Below are 20,809 nucleotides of genomic sequence, written 5' to 3' on the forward strand. Positions count from 1 at the left end.
GCAAGACTTTGCACAGTAGCTCAATTTAGTAAGGAAGCTGTCTGCTGCGGTAGCTTATCTTGTTTCCACTAATTGTCCAACAGAAAATGACTTGCAGCTCTGCTGTAGGGCAGAGTTCAAGGAGCGCTGCCACAGTTCGGGTAGTACTTGTGCTTAACCTGAACGCAAAGCAGACTTGCACATCAGCAAAAGATTCCAGTCACAAACCTGTTTGTAACACTGGGTTGGTTTTTTTGGAGTTGTGGAATCATTTAGCTTTGAAGAGACCTAATGAAGGTCGTAGAGTTCAAGCCATGTGCCTCAGGTAGAGTTCTTGGATCTCTCCTGGAGAGGATGAATTTGCAAGCTTTAGATCAATGCCAGGTTTCAGTTCTGGTGCTTGCTCCTGGAGCAGCTGCGAGCACAGATACAGAGGACCAAGTTCTGCTGTGCTGGTGATTTTCCACTTGGTAGGTTGGGTTGGGAAGTTTTTTGTGGCCCAAGCCATAAAAATGACAGACATTTGTCTGGAGATGGTCACACTGCTGGCTCAGGCTAGGCATGCCGCTGGCTGAAGGCTGGGCACTTCACCGTCTTTCTTTGTGCTTTAAGGCGTGTGATACTAACAGTCCAAGTGTAACATATCGTATTAATATTTAGTATAAAGCAACAATTATAAGTCAGCTTGAGCAGTTAAAACTTGGTTCCTTTTCAAGACTGAGACTGGTGGTGTGTACTGCTGGCCTATGGAATTGCCATAATCCATTTTTTGGGCTGGGTGCCACTTAGTTAATAGGATAATAAAAGAGTAAGAATTACAATCTAGACTCAGAGGTGTGATGGGGGAAGCAAACGAGCTCTGGTTCAGTCTGTTTTCCTCTTCACCCTACCAGGCAGCCACTTAAATCCTAATAGCTGACTAAGAAGCAGGATACTCCTACATAAAACTTAATGTTGTAGGCTATATATAGGCTTTTCTTTTTTTTTTTTTAACAGAAGAGTGAGTGCTCGCTTGTTCAATAGTGGCGTTGATTCTGCAGAACAGCTTATGTCTGGTTGGCAGGTTTTCCCCAGCAGTCAGTGTGTAGGTCATGTCGAGCTGCATCCCGATGCCAGGACCTCTCGGCAGTAGGCTGCCTGCAGCCCAGCCCGGCCGACGGCTTCTGCCTGCCTGCGGCTGAGCAAGGGCTGCATCCTTCTTGCTTTTAGAGGAAGGAAGCGACTTAAGAGTTGGACTAACTGAAGTTAAAATGCACGTTGAACAGTGTAGATGGGAACAAAGGTTTGTGTTAAATCCAAACTTGAGTGTTTCTACTTTTTCTGCTTCTTGTTAGGTCAGGACTGTGCGCCTAGCTGTGATAACTTGCAGACTGTCTGAAAGTGGTCGTCTAACGGCGTTCGGAAAGTTGGAGTTCACAGCAGAGTGTCAGGAGGATTTGCATGTAACATCCCAAAATTCCTTGGTTCTATGAAAAGAAAAAAAGCCCCAAAATGAACAAAACCCCAAAAAATCCCAACCCCCCAAAAAACCACTCCCCTGGACCTCTCCAAAGCCCTCGCCCTTCTGCTGTTGTGGATGGCACCTCTACAGTTGCTCATCTGTGTTTCCAGTTGAGCCAGAGTCCTCCTAAGTACTGCGGTCTGAGGCAGGCCAGGGCTCTGGTGGCACGGATTCCTGCTTCATGCCTGGGCTCCCTGCGTGCCCTTGAAGCACAAGTCGGGTGGCCGTCAGCAGGTACCCTGCGGTGGTGTGGCTCAGCGGTGCGGGCGCTTCGGTGTCCAAAGCGCGTGTTTCCTACCAGGTGCAACAAACCAGTGCGCGAGTGCGCTCCGGCATGCGTGTAAGTGCATCTTGCCGATGTTAACTAAGCATTGTAATGTGAATAAAACAAATCATGCGGATGCCCACGCTTTCTCCAAAAAAGGTTACGTTAAAGCTGTCTACGGTGGTGCTGTTACTCAGTGCTGCTAAATTGCCTTGGCGAATGAGACGCGACAGCTCGCTTCCCGCAGCTGTGGGAAGGTGGGGATCGGCAGCAGTCGCCTGTGTGGAGAAGGCTCCTTTAATCTGGGGAAACTCTCCTGGTGCTGTGGAGTAAACACATGCTCTCCGTTGCAGCTGAGAGCAGTCAATTTGTTCCCATCTACCAAACACGCAGAAGCTGAAAGCCAAATGCTGATGGTGGAGGTGCATCCTCAAGGGGCTGGACTGTTGCTCTGTGGCTCAGAAGCACTGACCATGAGAAGTGTGCATCTCCATGTTGTAAATTTACTATGGGCTCCAGAGGAGCAATTGAGAAACATGGCTTGAAGGGCTCTGTAAAGCTGCAAAGTATAGAGCGTGTAAGTAATAAGTATGCCTAAAAGTAATTTTTGTAGTAGGAAAGCAGCGTTGCGAGATCTGCTGTTGACGTAATCCGTTTTCCAGCCTGGAATGGCCAGAAAAAGTGTCTTGAAGCAGACCAGGGAATGGGGGGAATCCAGTGGAAAGCCCGCTGAGCTGGGGTACATGGCAGCATCTGCAGTAGTGATTGTTGGTGCTTAAGTGTCATTGGGAACACACGTTTTTTTCACTCTTCCAGAACCTTGGCAGTATTACGCTGGCAGTGTGCCCTCGGAGCTGGGAGGGGGATGCCTGCAAATTGCCTGGTGCTAAGAGGGTTTCAGGGTTCTCTGGACCAGCTCTGTGTGCAGGACCTGTTAGCAGATGCTTGTCTTCCTGGGTGCTGCTTGCATCTTCGTGCCGGAGAAGCCTCAAGGAGAATGCACTGAATGTTTTTAGTCAGTTAATTAAAAAGGCAGCACTAAAGCTGAGGCTTTTCTGAAGAGGCTGAATGCTTGGGTGGAGCTGAGCTCTACACCAGTGCTTGGAAGCCAAGCCTGCCTTGGGCTGGATCCTGGTCTTTTCATGAACATGGAGGGTCCTTTTGTGTCTGATAGAGTTTGTGAGCCGGGGCTTAGCAGCTGGTGGGATCCCCTGTAGCTGGGAGCGGGGTGCCTGCGGGAAGGGTGCGCAGCCGGCTCTGCTGGGTGCTGATAAGGTCTGCCGTCCTGCCTAGGAGTTCTTCTCCCTCCTCCCCACCCCAAATGAAAGCAGACAAGCCCTCCTACAAGCAGGCTTGGAAAAAATTACATCATGAGATGCCTATGCCTGTCAGGAAGCCGAGAGGCTGTAAGAGCTTGCTAACTTTGCTAACAAAGTGCAGTTGTGGGGATGGCACCAGCCCCGGGGAGGAAGAGCTGTCCCATTCCTGCGGTGACCTTTTCCTGTCATCTGGGCAGCGGCCCCATGCCTGGCCTCTCTGGATGAAGGCGATGAGATGTTCCTGCTTTCAGTGTGAAGCTATCTTGTGCACAGGCGCTTTTTCCCCGGGTCAGGGACCACTGCCCAGCCATGCCCTCGGACATAGTGATGGGGTGCTGGAGGAGGCTCTGAGCATGTGGCTGGTTGTTGCAGTAACCGCAGCGCATCCACATACAGACTTTAGTTATGTGCTGTAAATATGAAATGAGCCGGGTTTTATTTTGAGTAACGTGCGCATGGCAGTGTGCTTGGGGTGGTTCTGTCCCACTGGCTTTTCTCCCTGGGATCACTGGATGGCTCTCTGAAATGGGTTTACTTCTAGCATACTAAATCATTGCTGCGTCCACTCTAGTAAAAAAAATGCCGATGTCAGTATAAATCCACAGCTGAAGTTTGGAGACGTTTCTGGTGTGGGGATGCAGTGGCCGGTGGTGTGGTCCAGCAGCGTGGTGTGAGCGGGTGGTCCTGCCATGGGGGTGCGGGATGGAGGTGCAGCTGGCACGGGGGGGCAGTGGGGGCTCACACCACAAAAGTGGGGGCTTTTGTACACTGCACCCCTTAATTTCAGTTTGCAGAGCTCAGGCACAGTGGTGAGCTCGCTGGCAGGGCTTTGGGTCTCTCCCTTACGTAAAATGCAGCTCTTCCATCTGCTCTGATACGATTTCTTTCAAGAAAGCTTTCCCTAATAGGTTGTAAGGGAGCTTCTTCCCTCCACTGACTAGTTTGCAGCTCAGCTGGGAAGGAGGGGGAAGTGGGTAACAGCAGGGACTGTTTAGTTGTTGCTAGGAGACACTGCTTGTGTGATGCAGACTTTCACCTTGGAACCTGTAATTAAAAGCCAGCGGAGCTTAATCACCTCATAGCTATCTATTGTATACCTCAGACTGGATGGGAAATTGGCAGTGAGTGGTCAAGTGGCAGACACTTATCATAATCCTGTAAGATTAGTCAAAACTGATGTTAAATAAAAATCCAATACAAATAAAATCTGAGTAGAAACCAGACGTTAACTGTCAGGAAAGGCCAAACACCATTCAAGGTCTGAAGTTAACAGCATTATCTGTTCAGGACATACCGCCCTATTGTGAAACCATGTAAATATTAACCACTTTGCTGGAGCACTGGGTTAAAGGGAACACCCTGGTGCTTACCATTCTTGGTTGCTGTTCTGTATAATCACTTGTTTGGAAAGTCAGGAGATCTTTTTGTATTGCTAAGATGGTATTGGGTTGCTGCTGTGGTCTCTGCAGCTGAAGAGGAGCAGGTGAGGCATGCCCAGTCGATGTTGGGCATGGTGAGGCTCAGCTTGCAGGACTCTGAACACTCTTAAGTTTGAACTGGAGAAGGCAGTCAAAGTAGGGAACACTTTTCCTTTGCTAGCTAGGACTTAATAAGATCCCTGTACAGTTATTCTGGTGGCATGGAAGTGAGTTCATACCACTGTAGTTGTCTTTACTCCAGCATCTGCTCCGGGAACTGGAGAGCAAGACAGAAGCTTCCAGGTCACTTGTAACTTCTGTTGACTAGAAAGGGGTTTCTGTAACAGTTTTCACTGAAATGGAAGGAAGAACAGAAAAATGCACTGCTGTAGTGTGCTACTGTGAGTGAAAGGATCAGTCAGGCTGAGGGCATCCCAAAACATTGCAGAAGAGCCCTGGTTTGGGTGAACTTGGGCAAACTGGAGCTGTTACAAGTGTAATACAACCTGAGTAGCAACTACAAGCTTAAAAGGAGTGCATCCAATCTGTGACTCACTAAACCCAAAGTAAACTGCAAGAGTATTCACAGAACTGTAGAAGTCACTTCGTAAGGCCAAACTGATGCAGAAAAATACCCTGCCCCTTCAGGCAGCTTCTTACGACAATCTGATCTTGGTACCCAGCAGCCTTAAACTTAGCTGCACGGAGTGTCTTAAAGCAGAGGTGCAGCGTGGCTGCTGTGGTGGTGGATATTGCTAGGCTAGAGCATCACGTGGAAAAGCGAGAGCTGGTTTTTCTTTTTCTTCTAACTGAATTTGTAGCATGAAGGGATGACTTTTTGTGCAGGCAGGAGCGTGGTGGTGCAAAGGATGCCCGATGGACCTCCACTCCCCGCTTTGCCATTTATACACAGGTCATGATCTATCTGGACTTTGTTCCAATTCCAAACTCTGGCTTTGCCATCATATAGTACCTTTCTTTTTTTTTTTTCTTTTCTGCCATTTTAAATGCAAACTATTGGTGGTGTGGGGAGGCATGTTTCTATATATAAATGCAGTTTCCTAAATGAGTCTTTTAGGTATGCCCTGGGGTGTTTCACCCCGGTTGCGATGTTGTTCTTATGAACTCCATCATGTGCTGTGAGGCCTCTTCCATAAGATACAAATGCCATTAAAAATACCAGGCGGCACTTATTATCCAAATGCAAAATACCAGAGATCTTAAAACTGCCAGTTCTCCTAAGCTTAACATGGCAAAGCTTCAATGGGAAGTCTCAACACCCTTGGAGAGCACTTGGTACTTGGACTCTTCTCTTCCCTCCCATCTAATGCTGGACATGAAGGATGGTGTCTCTGCCCTGAGCAAGTGCCTGCAGTGACCTCGGTCACTTCTCTTGTCCTTGATTACCTGGGAATGAGTGCAGGCACGGTTATTTTAAAAACATGTCTCTTTCCTTTGAGGCGGGAAATAAAACTGTTGTACGTCTTCTGTCTTCCAGATAGTAAAGCCATAGTTGATGGAAATTTGAAGTTGATCCTTGGCCTGATATGGACCCTTATCCTCCACTACTCCATTTCCATGCCAGTGTGGGAGGATGAAGGTGACGATGATGCAAAGAAGCAGACCCCTAAGCAGAGGCTGCTGGGCTGGATCCAGAACAAAATTCCTTACTTGCCAATCACGAACTTCAATCAAAACTGGCAGGATGGGAAGGCACTGGGGGCTCTTGTTGACAGCTGTGCTCCAGGTAAGTCCTTTCCTCTGATGGTCAGTGTTGTCCTTGCTTGCTGTCCTTGTGGCTGCTCTGCTGTTCCTATGGGAGGAGGTTTTCACTGCTGAGTTGGAGACAGGACTGAGGCTTTCAGGAAAACCTGAGTCCAAAGAGGCCAGCTGTGGGAAGCAGCGAGCTGTAAGAGCTGTAAACGACTTGGCTAAGGGAAACACTGGCCTAAAGCAGAATGTGTGATTGCATTATTGGAGGCGCCACGTTTAAGCTTTGTATTGGGTGCAAGGGACAAAGGCGCAAATGCTGGCTCCTAAATGCAAAAAAGACTTGTTCCCACAGCGAGTGCCAACAAGCTTTCAACTTCTGGGCGCAGCAGGAGGCTTCATGTGTTCTCCTGAAATAGGATTGCAGAGGGAGCACAGAGCAGCCAGAAGCTGCACACTACCTGAAATGTCAGTGTTTAGCAAGCTGAGGCTGTGCTGCTTAAGGCGGATAATGTGATGAAGTGTGAGAAAGGCAGTTTCGTTGCCTTCCTGTAAAACAGCCTCACTAGTGCGATTGCTGGTGTTCATCTAACGCAGTCTGGGGTGCTGTGGCAAGCAGTTGAATTTTTCTTTTCCAGATTTGCTGCAGGAGAGCCAGTGAAACATAAATGATGGCTAGATGTATTTGTGCTGAATTTAAAGTGGTGTCTTGCACAGCTTAAATTTAAAGCAGTGTGGTTGTGTGGCCGACTGAAAAGCTATACGTCTTTAGTTGATAGGCAAGGTGGGTGGGAGTCTTTCTGAACGGGCTGTTACTGTCTGTGTCGTTGGGGTCCCTGGAGGTGTTGGTTGTTATCTTGCAAGCGTTTGAGCAGCACGTGCTCCGTCTTGTTCTAGTTTACTTCTGCAAAGCTCTGAATATCTTCCTATAGAGCGGTAAAAGTGGCTGTGGGGTTTGTGCTTGGTTTCTTCAGCTAGGGAAGCTCCTTTGCAGATAACACCTAACAAGTGAAATGCGCTTGCAGGCCTGTGCCCTGACTGGGAGACCTGGGACCCGAAGAAGCCTGTTGACAACGCTCGGGAAGCCATGCAGCAGGCGGACGACTGGCTGGGTGTGCCACAGGTGAGGCTGTGCAGGCCTGCGGGGAGCACAGCAGCCAGCTGTGTGCTTGTGACTAGCTTGGGTTTAAACTGAGGAAAGCAGGTCAAGTTGCTTGGACACTTTCAAAAGTTACAGTTAACTTGTGTGAAATTGCCTGGGAAAGGGCAAGTTGTAATGAAATGCCCTGTTGCATCTCAGAGCTCTGGCTGTAAGATTTTGTGTCGGTGTCTCCGCTGAAGGCAGCTGGTGTTGCACCATTTAGGGTAGGAGGGAAGGCACACGTGTAGCGGTGCCTGCCCTCTTAGTCCATGGAATTTTGCAGCACTGAATGCCACAGAAGTAAAACTCACTGGCTTAGGAAATCACCTGCAAGGATGGCTTTCCTATGGAGAACAAATTTGCAAACCAGATAGTTTCATAATGATAAAATTGGGACAGAATTGCCAAAGTCTCTGAAGCTCTGGGAGCAGCTTGTGTCGTGGGGGCAGGAGAAGAGACTGGTCGCAAGTTTCACTTTGCAGGAACTGCAATTCAGAGCTGTAGCATGCGGGATTATGAGTTTCCAATTCTTGCAGTTTCAGTTATCCCCATGTTGGCTTTTCAAGAGGAACATAGCTACTGTTGTCCTGCCTTGCTGCCTGCTCAGTTTGTTGCAATCTCCTGAGAACCCCTAATAATTAAGGCACAAAAAGCCCCAAACCACATTGGGACCATAATGAGCTGCTTGATTTTCTTGCCATGAGATAATAAATGATGTTGTGTGTATCAAAGGGAAAATAGATGTGAGAAATCACATTAACATGTGGGGGTTTTGAAATGTAAGACTGTGTCATAGCTCTGTTTCTGTGTTGACATGCAGTAACCAAGCACTGGTACAATATGCTTAATTGCACTGTCTTTCAGGTTATTACCCCTGAAGAAATTATCCACCCTGATGTGGATGAGCACTCTGTAATGACTTACCTGTCCCAGTTCCCCAAAGCCAAGCTGAAACCGGGAGCTCCTTTAAAACCCAAGCTGAATCCAAAGAAAGCAAGGGCTTATGGCAGAGGTAAGGACTTGGTGAGCTTAAGCTGCACCAAGCGTTCAGCTCTTCAGAAAGCTGGGTGGGGTTTTTCGCTTGTGTTGAACTCCAGACCTACTGTAACTGACTTCAAAGTTTCACTTGTATACTCTTGGTGTGGTGCCTAGTTTCAGAAATACGTGGATATAGTCCAAAAGACACTCCTAGTTCTAACATGTAAATTCCCCAAAGTCTCTGAACCTGTTCTGCAAGCTGCAGCCTCGTACTGCACAGCTGGAAGAAGTAGCATGATACGGGGCTAAAACCACCGTGGTGTGCGATTCAAGCTAGCAGTATTGCTGCCGATGGCTGTTGATGCAGCAGGGAGTGCTTCTCCGGGTAAAGTGCTCCTTTAAAGAGGAAAAAACCTCTTCACATCTCTGCGTCTCTCTGAGCAGGCTCTCTGTAGAGGCAGAGTCTCCCAGGCTTGGTGGCAGATGTGTATTAGGGTAGGCTAATTCTAAATAAGTTATTTTAATTGATTGGAGGTGTGAATACTTCGTTTGCACATGCACAAAGGTGGGTTGGTAGTCCTTCAAACTTAGGTAGTGCCGGGCCTTTGTTTTAAAGGCTGTATTTGCTAATTGGAAGGACTCGTCCATGGGTGTTTATGCAACTGTAGATCTATAGGCAGCCTTTCTTTCAACTTACCTTTTAAATGGATAATTTCCTGTAACTTCTGATGTGGTTCTACTCTAGATTGGAATATGATCTCAACTAAATGAATAACAGATTTTTACCTTTAATATGCTTGGTATGTAGCAAGACGTCACTTAAGTGTTACACTTTGTTCTCCATTCCATTTTTTTTAAATTTTTTTTTTAATCCGGGGGCTGTTATCGATCGGTCCTTCAAGATTTTTAGAATTAGTGGGTTCCAGAATTGGGTGTACAAGAGTGAAATGGGAAGAAACAAAACTTTCCTTATTTTTTTCTGGGTTTATGTGAGTTGGGTTTTTTTAAAGTTGATTTTCCATTGAAACTTAACTAGTGGAATGAATGGGCATGGACATTATCTTTGCACTGAAGAGCAGTCACTATAGCCAGAAGTGGGTTTAGCACTTACCCTACTTGGGTTTATGCCCTTCCTTGGTGCCTTCCACAGCAAACCACGATACATAAGACACATTTATTAGACCCCAAATGTATAGACTTCTATACTCCACTTACTGTGTAGGTGACTGATCAGCCTGCCTCAATCTGTCAAGTCTGGCTTTAGTCATGTTCTTACTCTTTCAAAAACTGGAATTATTTTGTCTTCTGCTTTCATGCGTATGGTGCTCTGGAACCATTGTAATAGAAATTATAAAGGGTGAGCGGCTCTTCCTGAAAGATTGATGTTTTCCCAAAGTGAATTACCAAAGCAGAGTCACTAGATGTTATTGACAATTCTGACTGCTAAGGTGTGTCGGGACTGAACAGTGACTCCAGCAGCAAGGGGCTCGCTGCCAACTGGGCACGGTCTTTTGGATGAATGAGTAACAGGTCTTCATGCTTCCAGAAAAAGGTGACTGTCAAGTGTGAAGCAGATCAGTCTTAGCATTTTTTATTGTTGTTTTTCCATGTAAGTTGCTTGTCACCTCCTAACATGAGCCTTGGTTGCAGTGCAGCACCCTGGCCGCCGCGAGGGCAGCTGTCTGTAGACCTGATGTGAAATGAGCCTGCAGAGGTGCTGTGCAGGGTTGTGCAGACCATCAGTAATGCATGGGGAGTTCTCGTTGAACCAGGCAAAGCAGGTCTCCTCTAAGAGAGTAAAATCCAGGAGGTGAAACGTAGGCTAAGAAAGTGACTAATGCTGTCCTTTGAGGATGAGCAGTCCTCGTCGTGCTTGCAGAAGGACGGATACTTAACTCCAATACCAGACCCTAATGCTTGTGCGGTGGGCTGAAGATAGGCAGAGTGAATTTATAGCTGTTTAAACTAGATGATAATCTGGGGCTTAGTTTGAAAGAATGAATATGTCAATTGTTAACACCTTATCAGAATGCTCAGATTTCCTAGTAAAAACATGATCTTCCTTGCATTGCTTTCAACTTATTGTTTTCTGAAGATAAACAAGTTTAGGAATTCTGTTGTTCACAACCACTTCCTTTATAATCTGTCAGACGTTGCACTTTCCACTAATTGTGCTATGGAGCAGTAGTGCCCACGGTTTTATGAATAAGCCAAGGAGTAATTCCCTCGGACGGAAGGGTATATATGTTTAGGCTAGTCTGGAACCAGCAACGTTGGGAAGTTCTTCCACCCACTCAGTCTGACACCAGCATGACAGGTGTCGTGACCTGGGGCTACGTGTAGGGAGATGATGAAACCCTGCTGGTAAACTGCGTGCTGTAGCAGGCCCTGTGCTGGGGAACAAGGAAACTCTGACTAAAAAGTTCAGGGGAAGTGGCACTGAATTGCAGGCTTTTCATGGTTTGAAGAGGTTCCTGCATGCAGTTTGTACAGTGTTCACTCTGGCAAAGTAGTTTGAGCGGCTTTCAAAGAATAATAAATCTGAGCGGTGTCTGTATGGCAGAGTTCTGGTAATGGAGTAAAATGTCATTTTACTGGATTGTTAGGATCAATATGGGTAGGATGGGTAGGAACTGTCTTGCTTAAATAAGTCTTCTGCCCTTGGCTGTAGGGTAGTGCCTTTACCAAAAGGCTTCCCAAAATTTCCCTCCGGCCTCCCTGGTTGCCCTTGCTGCGGTGCAGCACCATTGCAGCGTTTAGCTGTGTGAAGCAGAGCAGCTCGTAAGGAGCAGCTAATGCACATAGGCCAGGCACTGTCAGTGCCGGCTGCGGGGGACACTCAGCGCATCGCTCGGGCAGACGGGGGGGAACTTGCTTTCACCTGAACCCAGATGCCAGCAGGGTTCTGGCATCAGCCTGAGATCCTAAGATGAGTTAAGCACCAGTGATTCAACCAATTTTTTAAAATGCTTGTGCTGTAAGAGCAGGGGTCGTTGTGAGCACGATGCTCTGGGCAGCTGGTGAAGAGGTGGCGTGCAGCGGGCTGGGGAAGCTGGTGCTGGGGGCTCGTGCGTCAGCTGGGGGGTGGCCTCCAAACTACCTTCTGGGTTTTGTAGCAACAGCTGATGTGCCGCTCTGGGTCTGTCTCACAGGGATTGAGCCTCATGGGAACATGGTGAAGCAGCCTGCCATCTTCACGGTAGACACCATCAGTGCTGGGCAGGGAGACCTGATGGTCTTCATAGAGGATCCAGAAGGAAACAGAGAGGAGGTATGTCTGTTAGATTTTGTGTGAAAGAGTAAAGCTGGTCTGAACACTGAAATTTTTTTGCAGTAACCTTCATCTTTTACAAATAAGGTCTTAACAGATAAGTAATCTAAAAAGAAGTTGCAAAATAATCTTATCAAAAGTGCAAGTCTCAAGCTTTTCCTCATAATTGCCTTACTGGATGAACTTGAAAAAAAAGTCACTGTCTGGAACACAACCCCAATGTCCAGTAGTTGCAGTGCTTTAGCCTGACTGGCCAAGTACACCCTGACATGTTTTTAGATAACACACATCACTAAATCGCTGTCTGCCCTTACTCATTCTGCAAGAATGGCTAAAGCAGCTATTTAGATGCCATGAATCATTTTGAGTTAAAATGCGGGTTTTAATGTTTATAGAAACTTCTCATCCAAGTGCTCCACTTGATCGTGTTACAACATTCCAGAAAAATACAGCTGTGCATTGGACTTAACGTCTCCTCAGTTTTGGCCTGCCTTAGCAGAGCAGTTAGCAGCAAGGGAAAGGGCTGGGCTGGGAAGAAGGTAGCTTGCTTTGTCTTGTGTAAAGACAAAATCAATGGATTTTTTTTCCCTATGAGAAGAGGAGGTAGCAAGGATCCCTGCTCCCACAGGAGCAAGTCTCTCACATTGCTGACTCTGGAAATAGTTTGCTATATCCATATGTAACATAGCTATCTGCTATATTATATATGGATCTAGTTTGAGTATCAAGTGCTACCCAGGAAAGTCTTAGGCTGGCGTGTGCAGGCGGAGCTCAATGATGGATGTGTTTTCTCTCCTAGGCGAAGATAACACCATCCAGTGACAAAAACAAGACCTATTCAGTTCAGTATGTGCCCAGGGTTACTGGACCTCACAAGGTAGGTTGTGTGTCAATAACCAGTATTCTCTTGCTAAACGTGCTCACTGCTCTGCTGGTTGTTAATGTGAGCCCCCGAGGGCTGCCTGTTTACTCGTGGTGTAATATATAATTTGTATATGTATCTATATATAAAATAATAAATAATAACTGCTCTGGGCATCCTGAAGAAAAGGTAACCTGCCGTGGCCGTAATTCCCTGTCTGGGCTATGGTGCTGCCTCCTGCTCGGGGGGAAGCAGGGGTGTGTTGGGGGAAAGTGTGTGGGCGCTCGGGTATCGGGTGCGGCAGCCGGCTCTCCTCTCACATGGGGCCGCTTTTTGCAGCTCGTGAAGCCAGTTTTGTGGGTTGTCACAGACGCGCAGAGGAAAGTACCAGGTTGTTTCTGTAAGAGTTTCTTTGCTGATGATACTGTACACCATAGGGGTTTTGTGGAGAAGGTTCCTCACTCAGCTCTGTCCCCAGATGCCTGCAGAAGCAGGTTTATGCTGGGTGGTCCTGTTGCTTGACATTTGCCTGAGTGGCTGGTCCCCACAGCCAGCCTGAAAAGATAAATGCAGCTTCTGCTGCCACTTCATTGCTGGATGGTGATCTGCCTCTTACCGGGCACTGAGCTCTGCCTCTGCCCCCTGGGTTGAAGCTGATGCTGTCTGTCTCTAGGTTTCGGTCCTGTTTGCTGGGCAGCACATTTCAAAGAGCCCGTTTGAAGTGAATGTTGACAAAGCCCAGGGAGATGCGAGCAAAGTAACAGCAAAGGGACCGGGACTGGAGGCAGCAGGGAACATTGCCAACAAGCCTACCTACTTTGACCTCTACACAGCAGGTAAGCAAGGTGAACAAATGCCAAAATCCTGCAGCTCCCTCGAACACGAGGAGGACCTAAACCTTGTAGGAATAAACAAACTGAAAGTGGATGAGGATTTGCAGCCCCATCAAGTTTAGAGGTGAAACAATAACCAGGCTGCTCTGGAGGCTTCAGCTGTGTATGGGACGTTTGAAGTGCAGAGCTGAGCTGAGGCAAGAAGGTGCTAAGCATCACCCAGAAATTTGCCATGAGCTTGCTGAATGGCAGCAGGCAAGTTCCTGGCTGGTTTGTTCCTCCAGCTCATTTTAAACAGGAATGTGAAATGCCCACCTCTGAAGGATGAACCGTGAGTAAACTGTAATATGTTCTGTATTTAGCTTTACAGAAAGAATCTGCCGCAGTGCTGCTTTGAGTTCATACTTCAATGACAAACTGTCTTCAACCTCTGTTGTCGTTATTAGAGGGCTACTATCTTCATTAGGGCATCTCCATCACATGACTTGTTGCCTGCTATTAGGCCAATGCTGTAGCCTAGAGGAATGAGTCAATAAGATGCTACAAATGCTAATTCATTTAGAACAATGTGAAACTACTTAGGGCAGTTACTTGGAGTATTTAAGCACCGAAATATGCTGAGTAGCATATTTTAAATTGCCTTCTGCCTGAGGGCGCTTAGAAGTAAAATTAAATGTGGTTATAGTGAGGGGAAGTGTTATGTTCAGCCTCTAATTGGGAGAGGGAGTGGTCTGGATCATGTAAAGACATGTCTGGCCTCTGAAAGTGCTAGAAAACTGTTCGTGTTGCATGATGAGTTGAATAAAATGTGAGAGGAGCAGGTGTCTGGACAAAAGTGAGTGTGTACAGTCCAGCAGAGAAGGATCCTTGTCCAGACCAACCTGCATGTTGTTCCAGCTCTCTCAGGCTTTGAAGCAGTTTAGATTAAGATCAAACTGACTGGTAAAGTTGTGGGCTAGTCTGTGACAGAGGTGCTACAGGGTGGTAGCAAACCAGGCTGTATGTGTTTTCAGGGCTATAATAGTGTTGTGAAACCCTGTAGCTGGAGCAGCAGAGCCTTGTCAGTTTGGCGGCTTCATGGAGATGCCATCATCCTGTCTTTCCCCCTCCCCACTTGAATGTCTGGTTGCTGTCAGGAGGAGCTGAACCTTTAGGCTGTGTCTAGAAATGGCAGCAGAGGACGGCTGGCTGGGATCCTGAATGCAGTGCACGTTGCTGTGGAGAAGCCAAGGCTCAGCTGGGCTTGTTTCCTTTGCAGGTGCTGGTGTGGGTGATGTGATTGTGGACGTGGAGGATCCTCAGGGGAGAAGCCTTTCTGAAGTTGCAGTAGAAGACAAAGGCAACCAAGTCTACCGTTGCACCTACAGACCTGTTCAAGCTGGTCCTCACATTGTCAAAGTGACTTTTGCGGGGGAGGCAATTCCCAAGACTCCTTGCACTGTTCTAGTCGGAGAGGGTATGCGTTTTAAATATCCACCTAAGTGTAGATGGCCACTGTCCTCCTTAGATGTGATCACAGAATAAGCTTGAATCTTGCCTTGGATGTTCTCTTTACCCTTCAGTGTCTTGGTCCTGATTCAGTGGGTCACCTGGGTATTCTCAAGGGAAAACAAGTGCTCTCTGACAGTAATACAGCTTTTGTTGCTAGTGTTTCCTTTCTGCCTAGACCTCCAAATGTTAAGCTGCCCTTTGTATTTTTTTTAACTGTTTTATGCAGCTATGCAGTGTCTTGCTGTTTTCCACCTCGGTTCCTCAAATGACTATATTTACTGTTTTCCTCCTTAACTGACACCTAACTTGCTTTCTGTTCCATCCTTACGTGCTCCTACGCTTTTAGATCTCTGCTCATCTCTCCTGAGCTACCCTCCATTTGTGGAATTTTGGACTTCACTGCTAATGGCTTCCTAGTTGGTAAGAGGTGTGCAGGATGCTCAGTCATGTTTGCTTTTCATAAGCTTCTAGCTTGTGGCTTGTCCAGGCCAAAAGGGTTTTTGGTTTTGTTGGGGTTGGGGAAGAAAGTTGCAAGCGAGCTGAAGCGGTATGTGACCCAGTCAGTGAAACTGGCTCGACCACAAGCTGCCTGACACAGTTGTGCAAGAGCTTGACAAGCAGTTCCCACTCCACGTGGGGCACGCTCCTGGGTGCTCCCACCGGCTTCTCGGAGCTAGCAGGTGGCACGCAGTTTTTGCTTATGCTGTCCTGAGTAGGACACACAGTGATGTTGGCTGCTGCAGGGGCGAGGGTAGGCTTGTAAGCTATTGAAATGAGTCAAAACCGAACAAGCTGCTTGGCAGACTTGTGCTTCTGCTGTAAGCACGGCCTGTTTTGGGGAAATGCATGTTGGGTTTATGCTGCTGGAAAACTCTTGATTATTTGTAAGTCTCTTCAAAACCTTCAGGTCTCTGGAGTTGAAGACCACGTGATAGCTGTGATTGTATAATGGAAACTGTTCATAAGAGTGCGTTACTTATTTATGTAGCCACTCTGCAGGCCTGGAGAGGCACTTGGAGTAAAGGGGTTAAGCGTAAGCTGAAGCTCAGTTTATGTAGTATGTAACCTACTGCCCCTACCCATGGCTGCTTCGGTCTGCAGAGGGCTCGATGGCTTTGCTTCCCAAAGTGTGAACCGCGATGAACTGGGATTTTGTTGTGACATCTCTTAACGAAGCACGTGCAGAACTCTGCTTTGCTAATAGCAGTTATTCCAGGCATGTGCTTCTGAAAGACCAGCACAGTAACACAGTTCACTGGGGCTTATCTGCAAAGGGAGACTTCACCCTGTGCTGCAGTGTGCCTCTCGATGCAAAAGGCATCAAGAAGATTGTGCCTTGTACAGTGAATATCTGTACGTGATAGCTGTGTAAAAGTTTTGTATTGGTAACGACATGAAATTAGAAAGCAGCAGGGCTTCAGCGTTTGCTTTAATTGTAAAAAGTGGCCCTTGCAGTGTTGCCTGGCTGCCCTGAACGCTGCTGCCCAGGAGCCACGGAGCACAGGCAGCGGCTGGGCAGACTCCTGTCTGGCTGCCTTAACGCTATAACCTTAAAACTTGTGCTGAAAGCTAAGCTGTGGTTGCCCTGAGTCAACATTAAACTAAAGGTTGTTCCAGGCTGGCTAGGCTACATCTGTGTTAGGAATCAAAGATGGTATTGATGTCTGAAATTCCCTTGCAGCCTGCAATCCCAACGCTTGTCGTGCCACTGGTAGAGGTCTGCAGCCCAAGGGCGTCCGCATGAGGGAAACGGCTGACTTCAAGGTTGATACGAGAGCAGCGGGGAGTGGGGATCTCGGCGTGACTATAAAGGGACCGAGTAAGTGTTCGGGTGAATTTGTGCTGTGGATATGTTTTGGAGAAGGTAGGGAAGCAAAAAGGAGGACCAGTAAGGAGGTGGTGGCCTGATGGAACTGATGGGACTTGTGTCACCATAAAAAGCTGAATTTCAGAAGGATTTTCTGGTACTTGCTGTCTAGCGTGAAGGCTTTGATCTGCAGGGCTGGGTAAGACTACCCCTCGTTTTAGTTGTCTCCATTTTAATGCGTATCAGTTAGCAAAACAGAAAATCCACGTGTCTGCCCGCCGTGGCCTCCAAGCTTTATGGGTTCATATTGCATCTTCCATCTGATCTGTGTGAGCAAGTCACACTCCAGGGTCTCTGGCAGGGTGGAAATCCTGCTTTTGTAAAGCTAGGAATGGCTCAGAGCAGCGCTCCTGGCTGTGCTGGATGCTTGGGCATGTGAGCAGGGGAAGAAAGGGTCAATGGAAGCTGTAGGCTGACATGGAGACCTTCTGCCAGGATCTGTCCCCGGGTCCTTTGCTGTGTCCTGAGCTCTGGATGTGGCCCTCTGCCTGGACCTTGGCAGGCTGGGGCCATGGGAGTGCTGGCAGCCGCTGGCTCACGCAGTGGCTCCTGAGGCTGCCAGCGGCAGTGGATGTGCTGCTGCTCTCCAGGAGCTGCTGTGCTTGTGTTGTACTTGTGAGCTGGTCACCTCCCCCCAGCTGGGGCTGTATTAAAAGGTGCATTGTATTGCCTTCACCTCCTCCACACGCACAGTGCTCTGACTGTGTGGCTTAATGCACTTGGGGGTGGGGGGGAGCAACAGACGTATCAATGTAGATTTTAGTGTATTAAGCTTTTCTCCCTAAATTCTTCATCTTGAAGAAAATGAAAAGTAGGCATTCCCTGCATACTTGTGGTTGCAAAGTCTGACAAATGTTAAGCTTTTTTGTTTTAACATATGACATGCATCATACTGCAGACTAAGAAAATAAAACACAAGGGAACCTATTAAGTCTGGTAACTTAAAATACTTTCTGCTGTATTTCTTCTGGAAGTGTTTGCTGTCTTTGTCCTAGAGGGCAACTAGAACTGACTTCCCTTATAACCTGACCTTTTCTTTTTTTTGGTGGAAGAAATTTATTCTTGCAAGCTAAAATAAATACTAGAAAACGTGAACTTGTCTGAGTAATTGAAGGCAGGATGGAAGCTGTTAAGTTTAATGCTGAACTGATCTTTCAACAGAGGGCTTGGAAGAGCTGGTGAAACAAAAAGGCTTTATGGATGGTGTATATGCATTTGAGTATTATCCAGCTACCCCAGGGAAGTATGTTGCCACGATTACATGGGGTGGGCACAACATCCCAAAAAGGTGAGTTAGAAGTAGCTTTGGTACCGTTTTTGTACCCTTCAGTGGGTTGTGTAGTTGGTGGGCTTTTAAAGCAACACTAACCTTTGAAAAAAAACTCTGGAGGGACAAGTTAGTGGCAAGCAGTTGCTGTGACAGTTTTGCCACAGCCTTAAAACAGGCTGTAGATACTTACATTGGTAAAGCTTTGAAGGGTGATTCGCATCGATCTTGCTGAACCCAAAAAGATGAATACAAAACGCAATAAAACTTGGTGGATCGTGTGTTTTGGACTTCGCTGTGAGTTCCTGGAGGGATCTGTCATTTTAGTGTCCAGGGCTACAACAAGCAGTGCAAGCCAGGTATTTGGCACTCAGGATTTGTGGGTGCAAGATGTAAGCACGCAATGGGTTGATGACCTCTTTGCTAGAAAGACAGTCTGCTGGGCATTGTGCCACCACATGATAACATCTATTAATTTGGAAAATCCAATGTAAAGCCTCATTAAAATGCCTGGGGGGGAAAGTGGATGCTGTATTTGTCCTCATTTCTAATCCCATGCTTTGCTTTTGTCTTGTAGTCCCTTTGAAGTTCAAGTGGGTCATGAAGCAGGTCCTCAGAAAGTGCGAGCCTGGGGGCCAGGACTGCATGAGGGGGTTGTGGGCAAATCGGCTGACTTCGTGGTGGAATCCATTGGCACAGAAGCTGGCTCTCTTGGTATGTTAATTACTTTGTGTGCCTGAAATACTTATGTATTGCAATGTTAGCAACAAACTCATGAGAAACAACAGCTTTCCCAGCAGTAAAAAAAAACGTCTATAAGACATTTTGGTCTGAACACAAACTTTTATCAGAGCATCAAAGGCAAGTCCTAGAGATAGGAAAGTGTGTGATAAGGAGTGTTAATCTGTGGTTTTGTGGGATGAGATCCAGAAGGGAATGATGGATTTTCTCCCATGTTGTTGAAGAAGGGTAATAGAGAGCATCATGTGTGGTTATGGCTAATAAAAAGCAATTTGGGGAAGTGGGGTTATATTAGCAGCCACCACAAACCTAACATGAGGAACTTCCTTGTTCCTGTTGCAGGCTTCGCCATAGAAGGCCCTTCTCAGGCTAAAATTGAGTGTGATGACAAGAACGATGGCTCCTGTGATGTGAAGTATTGGCCCAAAGAGCCTGGTGAATATGCTGTGCACATCATGTGTGATGATGAGGACATAAAAGACAGCCCTTACATGGCCTTCATCCGACCGGCTTCAGGAGACTTCAACCCAGATAAGGTGGTGTATAAGAGTTTACCCATGGCGTAACGCGTATTTGATATCACAATGGTAGAGATGTTTCTGAGGGCTTCTGGTGACAGACTTGACTCTTAAGCTACCTCTGCTTAAAGCTCTTGAATTTGCTGTGGTCCAGCCAGATATTACTCAGCTTTTTCTAATAACACTGTTGTGGTTTTGATTTAATGCAATGACAACTTGCTGAATTAGTCCAGATTCTCAACTTTCACACTAGCCTCTACTTGTATCCCATGCTTCATGGGTTTTGTGGGAAGGAGAAGGTCTTTAGAAATAAATGGCTTAGTTTTACTTCTCTTTCTGAACTGCAAGCTAAGACTCTTGGGGTGGTTTTTTTTAGGTGAAGGCTTATGGCCCGGGCTTGGAGAGGACTGGCTGTATAGTGAACAATCCTGCTGAGTTCACAGTTGAAACCAAGGATGCCGGGAAAGCACCTCTGAAGATGTATGCACAGGTAAAAAGCCAAAGGCAGCTAGGTGAAACTTCAGCAGAAGGGCTTTAATGCTGTTGAGAAAATGCCTTAAGTATTTCTGCTTGCTTACATACCACTTAATTCTGGGCATATGTGTAATTCTCTCAAAGCTCTGCGCTTTGATCTGTGTAATGTAGTCAGGTAACAAACCTGACTCAAGACAAGGTGACTTCTCCCTGGTGTATGAAATATATGGCTTTGCTTCCGTACTTGGAGTCTCCTTGGCAAAGCAAGCTGTAATTTCCTAGAGTTGTCATTTGGAAGCACCCAAAGTGTCTCTGAGCCTGTGACTTTCAGACGAGCTTGTTAAAATATGTGTCATAGGATGGTGTTAGGAATGAGCAAGTGTTAGATGAGAAAGATTTACAGGAGTGTAATTTGCGTGTTTCTTCAGTGTTTCTGAGCTGCAGTTCTGGGAAAAAAACCCACAATGCATTTTGGAACAGTCTTGGGTTGTTCAAACTACACAAACATTTTTAAAGTACCTGAACCTTCTGCTTGTATTACTGCTTTTTAGGATGGAGAAGGAAACCCCATCGATATTCAGATAAAGAGCAAGCCTGATGGTGTGTTTGTCTGTTCCTATGTCCCAGTTAAACCAATCAAACATACAATTTCTGTTGTCTGGGGAGGAGCCAATGTGCCCAATAGCCCGTTTAGGGTAAGTACGGAGGTGGATATTACTAGTTCTAGCCAAGCAGGATGTACATGCTCACAACTACTTGTCGTTACAACTGAGATGATAAAACCATTCTGTGAACTTCAAGGAGGTGTTCCTTTCTGCTCCCTGTTTTTTAGCAGTCAGTCCACTTGAAAAAAGCTTTCTGTTTTGACAAGCTCACGTGTTGGAGGTCTCCTGTCAGTCCAGCTGCAGCCCGGGGCAGTCAGGGCAATTCATTCTTACCTTGGTAGTCTTCTCCTGTAGCCTTCCCCCAAGCAAAGCTCTGACATGACGGTGGTGTTGAGCATGACACAGATGTGTGATTCTGGCTCTTGTGAATCCATGTAGGTCCTTATAGGTCAAGGGAGTCATCCTCAGAAAGTGAAAGTGTTTGGACCTGGTGTGGAGAGAACTGGCCTGAAAGCAAATGAGCCAACCCACTTCACTGTTGACTGCACAGATGCAGGAGAAGGTAAAGG

The 20,809-nt window shown here is 46.9% G+C and overlaps 1 protein-coding gene across 5 annotated transcripts in view; it reads left to right on the forward strand.

Annotated features, from left to right (window-relative positions):
- Positions 1–20,809, forward strand: part of FLNB (filamin B) — a 73,599-nt gene that overhangs the window by 18,813 nt on the left and 33,977 nt on the right. For all 5 annotated transcript variants that reach the window (XM_037382863.1, XM_037382860.1, XM_037382864.1 and 2 more), the window contains exons 2-15: positions 5,981–6,229; positions 7,218–7,315; positions 8,198–8,345; positions 11,464–11,582; positions 12,382–12,459; positions 13,118–13,280; positions 14,536–14,733; positions 16,450–16,587; positions 17,797–17,923; positions 18,480–18,616; positions 18,986–19,179; positions 19,538–19,651; positions 20,187–20,330; positions 20,679–20,802. In XM_037382863.1, the coding sequence (XP_037238760.1) occupies positions 5,981–6,229; positions 7,218–7,315; positions 8,198–8,345; positions 11,464–11,582; positions 12,382–12,459; positions 13,118–13,280; positions 14,536–14,733; positions 16,450–16,587; positions 17,797–17,923; positions 18,480–18,616; positions 18,986–19,179; positions 19,538–19,651; positions 20,187–20,330; positions 20,679–20,802 (2,031 nt within the window). The remainder of the gene's footprint in view (positions 1–5,980; positions 6,230–7,217; positions 7,316–8,197; positions 8,346–11,463; positions 11,583–12,381; positions 12,460–13,117; positions 13,281–14,535; positions 14,734–16,449; positions 16,588–17,796; positions 17,924–18,479; positions 18,617–18,985; positions 19,180–19,537; positions 19,652–20,186; positions 20,331–20,678; positions 20,803–20,809) is intronic.

Source organism: Falco rusticolus, chromosome 4 (assembly GCF_015220075.1).
Source record: "Falco rusticolus isolate bFalRus1 chromosome 4, bFalRus1.pri, whole genome shotgun sequence".
Lineage (NCBI taxonomy): Eukaryota > Metazoa > Chordata > Aves > Falconiformes > Falconidae > Falco > Falco rusticolus.